The sequence below is a fragment of the Glandiceps talaboti genome, chromosome 13 (genome assembly GCF_964340395.1).
Source record: "Glandiceps talaboti chromosome 13, keGlaTala1.1, whole genome shotgun sequence".
Taxonomy (NCBI): Eukaryota; Metazoa; Hemichordata; class Enteropneusta; family Spengelidae; genus Glandiceps; species Glandiceps talaboti.
The window spans coordinates 8143732-8151271 of NC_135561.1; the positions used below are offsets into that span (position 1 = coordinate 8143732).

Here is a 7540-nt window from a genome sequence, read left to right on the forward strand (position 1 = left end):
GGGTTAACAAAGCGATGGTTAATAGAATTACTTACAATATATTGTAATTTAAACTTGGATAATAGGATCTCAGACTAGAATATAACACAAAGTCGACGCCCAGACATATATTTTTTGTAAATTTTGTCACAGTGGTTGATTCAGGTTTTATCTCTCATTAAAATGTTGATAGGCTATCTTTGGAATAAAATAAAATGTGTGTGTATTCTGTATGTCTATTACGTGATGCGGCGATTAGAGACGAGTCCCGAGTTAATTCCGTGAAAAAAAAATTCTCATGAACCAGCCTGTTTGGTTATATAGCTAATTTTGAAATCGAATATCTTAGAAAACATTGTAATGTAAATTTCGATAACAAGATGGCGGACTTGAATGTACTATACATTATATCATATCAAGACCAAAACAAAACTTTAAATTTCATGATCTAGGCGGTTTGTTTATGAATATTATTGAATCAGGGTGTAAGTTTTGAAATTAAGATTTGACGTGTCTTCACACTAGGGGTGGATAAATCAAATGTAATGTGGAGTTAGTGAGATCTTTTGTTAGGTTAAACGCTTTCTCGTCTATGCATACATAATTCCTTTGCCTGCAAAAAATAATTAAGACGTGTGTCTTCGAGTAGTTGTGTCCCTTGTGAAATCATCAATGCGGTAGTCTTCTGTCCGTGATGAAGGCTTCATACGTCTGTAGATTTCACACGTCTAAAGTTATGTGTGAATGTTTGTACACACTGCCAAAACTTATCTTAGCGTTAAACGATTTTCAACAGTAATGATTAACTCGCTTTGTGTCTAATTGAAGTGAGTTGAAATGGTGTAAAGAACACACTTGATATTTTCAACAAATTGCTACCCATCTCTTAATATCCGATTTGTATTTTAACGATTTGTGCGTCATTGTTTATAAAAAAAAATCGTTCACATTGTTGTAAAAACTGGTTTGTGCCTTCGACATTTAGCGAATCGGAGGCTAATCAATGCATACGTTTATGTTACTTCAACTTTAACACATTTCTATTCAAGTGTCCACAACCCTTCACACGTCGCATGGTCGCATTAACTCATTTCGTATATATCGTGCCAATGATTGGATCATTGTTATGGTGTGATTGTCATGGCAACAAACTGGAATATCGTGTACTTGAAATTGAAATTGATAAACTGCAATATACATCTTCAACTATAATGATAGTTTTTTTTGTTCGATCGGAAAAAAATAGTTTATTGACACGAGCTAGATGTTTTGATTCCCTGGGGTTTTTTTTAAACTGACAGTTTGGCCTGATAATGTTTGAAAGTTACAAAAATTCAAATTACCCCTTAAATAATGTGTTATTTCCCCATTGATTAAACTAGTGGTAAACTTTACAAAGAAGGACATTAGACTCAGCGGCAGCTTTTGAATTTCAAACAGCCCTCAAAGCTGCAAATTTGTGCATTTATACACCTTTATATGATTCTGAACATCACGTTCTTTCTGTTCAATTTGTTAAGTTATTGGTTTGTTGGTTGATTGGTTGGTTGGTTGGTTGGTTGGTTGGTTGGTTGGTTGGTTGAAAAATTACATCGCTTGATAACGCCCCTTTGTATATAACTTGATAGAAGATTTCTGTTTGCTACTATTGACTTCATGTCCACCGATGGATGCACGTCGGGATTTGTTACTTCATATTCATTCCTTTATTACATTCAGTTACAGCACAGACAAGTCACACGGTTGAAGAGACGATTGGTTACGCCATGGATCCTCCAGGCAACACAATGTTAGTAGAAATGTCAAGATTCAATGAAAAGTCACGAATTTTGTCGATGAGTAACGGAGATGTCCGAGAGACACACAGTACTGTTGATAAGAGTGGCTACGAAAGACCTGTCGCTAAAGAAGGTACGTACAGTTACTCTTGATCTTATTTTATGTTATCAAAATAATTTAGTATCATCACTCCGTTAGTTTGTAAACTTAACACGCAAATACATACATACATACATACATACATACATACATACATACATACATACATACATACATACACACACACATACACACACACACAACATACATACATACATACATACATACATACATCCATCCATACATACATACATACATACATTCACCAACTATACATGAATCCTGGTCTTGTTTTTTTGAAAAGTATTAAATCTTGTAAATGATATATTTTGTTATGCCCTTTTTTCATGGACGGTAGTTGTACATATACTGAATGTCGTCTAGTCTGTCTGCCTTGTACGATGTTATTTGACATAGTCTACATCTACACAATGCACAGCTATTCATCATTATACTATTTTCACTTTGGGATTATAAATAATTTAATGATTATTATTATTTACTTTCTCTGACTGTAATTATTCAATGCTGAAATAATTAAACCTTCTGAGCACTGTTTTGTGAAGAGATTGTAGTGAAGGTTTCGTATTAAAAATAAGAATTTCAATGGGGAAGCGGATATGAAAGAGTATTACGTATACATGCCATTTTTTATCGAAATCCTTATTATCCAGTACGACATTCTGAATGTATACAATATCCTTTATTGGATAGAAAAATATTTTTTTTTGCGGATTAATCAAAGAACACTTCATCCTATATACTTATACATTTTATGTTCATGTTCTGAATTTTCTTCTCTTTCGATTCATCACTATACTAGGTTTATAACGTTAGGCGAAAATCCGTTGGATTGGGGCTACGGGCGGATTTGAATAATTTCACGCCTGATTGCTTTGACAGCCTACGAAATGTTATTTTCTAGAACCGTACAATTAAAGCCGACTGAAAACACAGAACACTGCTGGAGTTAAGAAGCTTTGTGTTGCTATTTACAATACTAGAACGGGTTAAGGAGCTTATGTAGCATGGAAGACGTAAATAAAATAATAATAATCCAATTTAACGAAATACATGTACTACTTGTAAACAGTGACTTATGCCAGTATAGATAAGACAAGCGGAAGGGAGATAAGACAGACAGACAGACAGACAGACAGACAGACAGACAGACAGACAGACAGACAGACAGACAGACAGACAGACAGACAGACAGACAGACAGACAGACAGACAGACAGACAGATAGACAGACAGACAGACAGACAGACAGACAGACAGGCGGGCAGGCGGGCAGGCAGGCAGGCAGGCAGACAGACAGACAGACAGACAGACAGACAGACAGACAGACAGACAGACAGACAGACAGGAATATATAAGGTAATCGAATTGGAATCTGCTTTGATAGTGTCGATGGAAATACTAGCTGTCATTATCAGAAGCAAACTCAGTATTATTTCTATACTGTTTGTGACAGATAGTTTTATTTGCCTATATACAAATACTTGTTTATCATTATCAGTTCATTAAAAAGGGTATTATACGGTGCACAGCGGAGATCAACTCATACTAGCAATATAACTCATTGTCATATGATAGAATACAATGTAGTTAGTGCACGTGTGCTTCTATCAAACGTGACAGTAAGCTTTTCTTCATGACAGCAACGATTCAACACTGACATTTTCCGTAGGCTCAGCGGAAATAAAAACCGACGTTAACTACATTCTCGAGACCCAGAGCATATTTCACACTGAAAAAAATAATTACAGAGGTGTTTCTCACAGAGTTCCGTAAAGACGCTTGTGGTTTTATGACGATCAAAAAAATATAGTGTTCTAACGAGAATCAGGAGAATTATTATTTTGTTATCTTAGTATATTGAACTCCCATCCATTATATAGTTGTTGTTTCGTTGATGATCCTTAGGAGGAGGTGAGACCCAGTTCATACTAAAAATGAGTGATACATGACAAGTAGGCTACCTTGGGAAAAGACTTGTCACAGAGGTAGCGTACTTCTAATCACTGGTGGTTGACAGTCTTGTATCGTAGTTTTAAATAGGGATGTTTTATTCCACAGATTTCATTTATATTCATATATATAATACCCAAATCTAAGATACCAATCTCTCGATGGTTGATTTAATCGAAGATGGTGACAGTTGAACGCATACGGAAGTTACATCACACTGTCAACCTCTAGGAGGTGTTCCTCAATTTTGAACTATTGCGACAACTTGGGAACATCCCCACATCCGGGAATCGTGTAACTTATGTTTGACTCTATGGCAAGGTCAAGGGTCAGCACACTCGCATGTAAAAATGCATTTGCAGCATACAAATGATATTGAAGAGTCAGACACGTTCCAAGCCTTACTGGTACTTACCGGCTTAATAACGCCGAAGGAAATTCGATTCCATGCGACCGAGTTCTACCTACTTATACGAATATACCGATTTACATTAAAAGGGTCTAGGAACGTTTGACGAGTCTGCGTACACTTGAAATGTGAGACGGTACACAGAGCAAGATGCCAAATTACACCTGCTTGAATTGACAAAAAATCGAAAGTCATAAAGTCGCTGTTTAGACTTTGTGGCGCCGAAACTATAAATACGATATGTTAAAGAATCATTGATAATTTGTCTAAAAGGTATATGATAAGTAATTACATTGTATATACTCGTCGTTGATCAATTTCAAATTGCTTTTACGACTTGATTTTACAGTTTAATATCATTCCCTACTGTGCGATCTTTAAAGACGGGTTAACGTACATACCAATCAAATAAATATATCGGGGGTAATTCAAAGCTTAAACTACTCTCACTTCACAAAATCCTGTTTTTTTGGGATATTTGAACTTGTCATATGTGAGCTTACATTTAGATCTGAGGTGAACTGGAAGAGTAGTATGTACTATTAGGGACATCTGGCAATGACATTTCCGTTCTTTAATTGGCATAGCGAGTGTATTGTCTAAAATAACTACACTGTGAAGACAGTCATGTTTGGATTATAGGACAGTTTATTGTACGTGTTTGCTATCCTTAGAGTAATAGAAGCATTGCAAGTCTCATTTGAACATGAACAAGTAACATCACCCGAATTTTTAACGAAGTATCGAGAATTTTATTACTTTCATGCCTTCGATGATTGATAGATAGATAGATAGATAGATAGATAGATAGATAGATAGAGAGATAGAGAGATAGATAGATAGATAGATATATAGATAGACAGACAGACAGACAGACAGACAGACAGACAGACAGACAGACAGACAGACAGACAGACAGACAGACAGACAGACAGACAGACAGACAGACAGATACGCACACTCAATGTTTTATAGTTGTTTTGTTGTAATCAGCAAAAAATTAAACTAACTGTAAAACATGGTTTTTATTTTTTTATCTCAGGTGACGGTTCCGTACTGCAAGCTGCGTGGAATATATGTAACTGTATATTTGGTGTGGGAATTATAACAATTCCGTACGCAGTGCGTGAAGGTGGTCTCATCGCCTCAACCTTGATCTTTATTACGGCATGCATCATTGATAACTATACCAGTAAAGTAAGTACAAGCATGACTTCATTATCAACTATTAAAAATTATATGAAATATTATGTTTTGAAAGTATTGGCTAAGTTTTTTACTTGTTTCGGAATAAATCCTGAGGGCCGTTGAAATATTTTATATTTGATTTGCTTCATTTGCTTATCTGTCGAAAGAAGTCATTCTCATAACAGTAATCGTTCCCAAGGAAACGAAAGGGTATTTCATTTTGTTTGATATACAAAGTGCGCTGCCCTTTCTAGCTTTTTTTTGTTTCATCTTTTTCTTCTAGATCCTAGCTCTGTGTTTGTATGATGACGTTTTACAACCCGACGGAACAAGTCACAAAGTTCGAGTCCGTAGCAGTTATGCCGACATAGCAGAGGCTTGCTGGCAATCGTACGGTCGGAAAATGATCATCGGTATACAATTGGTATATGTGACGGCAGTGGCGGTACTTTACATCGAACTTTCAGGCTTTATATTAGTAGAGACGTTTCCCCAGGCCGGTATCTCACAGCTTGCATGGACGGTACTTTCTACTCTTTTGGTCATGCCAACAATCTTTCTTCGGACTCTAACAAAGATTTCCTGGTCAAGTATGTTAGCTGTGTTCTCTGTGTCGAGTATGTTTGCTGGTGTTCTAGCCTACTCTGTCCATGAAATGCAAAAACCGGAATGGGAATTCACCCTTGATCACAAAATAACTATAGAATCGTTCACTATATGTTGTGGCGTCTTGCTTTTCAACTTCGAGGCAAGTTTTGCAATTGCTGGAGTGGAAGAGAGCATGCGCGACAGGTCAAAATTCGTCAAGATGGTGAATTGGAGTTACGTCTTCTGTACATTTTTCCTTCTGCTTTACTCAATCCCACCATACCTTGCGTTTGGAGACAATACAAAAGAATTCATCACCTACAACTTGCCTAACAACGCAATTCACACATTAATTAGTCTACTCCTCGTTGCCAAGGCCCTGTTTACGTATCCACTGTTCTTTTTCTTCATTATCGACAACATTGATCTATTGAAAATTCACTTTCTACCTCCCTGTTACGGTAAAACACAAAAAGAATTTCCACCATTCTGGGCAATGATTTTTCGTTGTAGTATCGTCTTGTTCTGCTTATTACTGGCTGTAGTGGTACCCCACTTTTCTAAATTCATGGGTTTTATTGGCAGTTTGGTTAGTCCGTGGATGAGCTTTATCTGTCCTTGTGCGTTTTACTTAAAATTACGAAGACATGAAGTTGGCAGGTGTGAATTTGTCATTAATATGCTAATTATCATTATTGCTAGTTCAATTTGTGTTGTATTTAGCATATTATCGTTTAGGGAGCTAGTAAGAACTTTTAAAGCGGACACTGTCTAATGGCCATGCAGTTCTCAGCAGTTGAAGTGGGGACGTGAAAAGTGATAATTGCTTTAAACCAACATCACTCTATGTAGTTCAGTGTTCTGAGTTCATTTTAAAATTATTACATGCAGTACATATTGGTAAAGTACTACAGAACTCCTTGATCAACCGCTATCCGAAAGACGACATCAAAATAGCCATTAAGCTCCAATCGGTGCATAAAAAGCACGTACATATAAATTTTCCCCGCTAAAAGTTATATCGAGTGTAGTCTAGTTCCTGACGGACTGTATTCCGCACAACGTCAACTTCACACCTATACCGTCTAGTCAAGCCCGTGACTTTCGCACAGAATTCTGTGCTCCCACCCCTACAGCGTTCATATAAGGTATAAGTGTGAAGTGAACTAACGGAATACTGTCCGTCAGGAACTAGACTATATTGAGAGCAACTTGAACCAGTGCCGACACTGTGTGATAAAGGTACATTATTACAGTACACAAAAAGACTTGCTAAACCAGCCTGTGGGAGTTCGGCGCCCTCTTTATTTATTCATTTATTCATTGATTTATATTTTGCTCTCCTATTTTCTCTCTTCCGTTTTTGTGTATAAGAGTCGTGTACAGACCTAGTGGCATTAACTTAAAGAATTACGTGTTCCAAATACTATATCATTTTAATATCATATCCGAGGCAAAAAAATCCAACAATAACTATAAGTTTACAGACTGTACCCCTTTAACTTAGTGTAGCTGACCACTAGGT

The 7540-nt window shown here is 36.6% G+C and overlaps 1 protein-coding gene across 1 annotated transcript in view; it reads left to right on the forward strand.

Annotated features, from left to right (window-relative positions):
- The window catches only part of LOC144445034 (vesicular inhibitory amino acid transporter-like), a 9077-nt gene extending 2287 nt beyond the window's left edge, over window positions 1-6790 (forward strand). Inside the window, exons 3-5 of the mRNA XM_078134584.1 lie at window positions 1699-1890; window positions 5282-5436; window positions 5711-6790. Coding sequence (XP_077990710.1) covers window positions 1699-1890; window positions 5282-5436; window positions 5711-6790 — 1427 coding nt within the window. The remainder of the gene's footprint in view (window positions 1-1698; window positions 1891-5281; window positions 5437-5710) is intronic.
- Window positions 6791-7540: the final 750 nt, after the last annotated feature.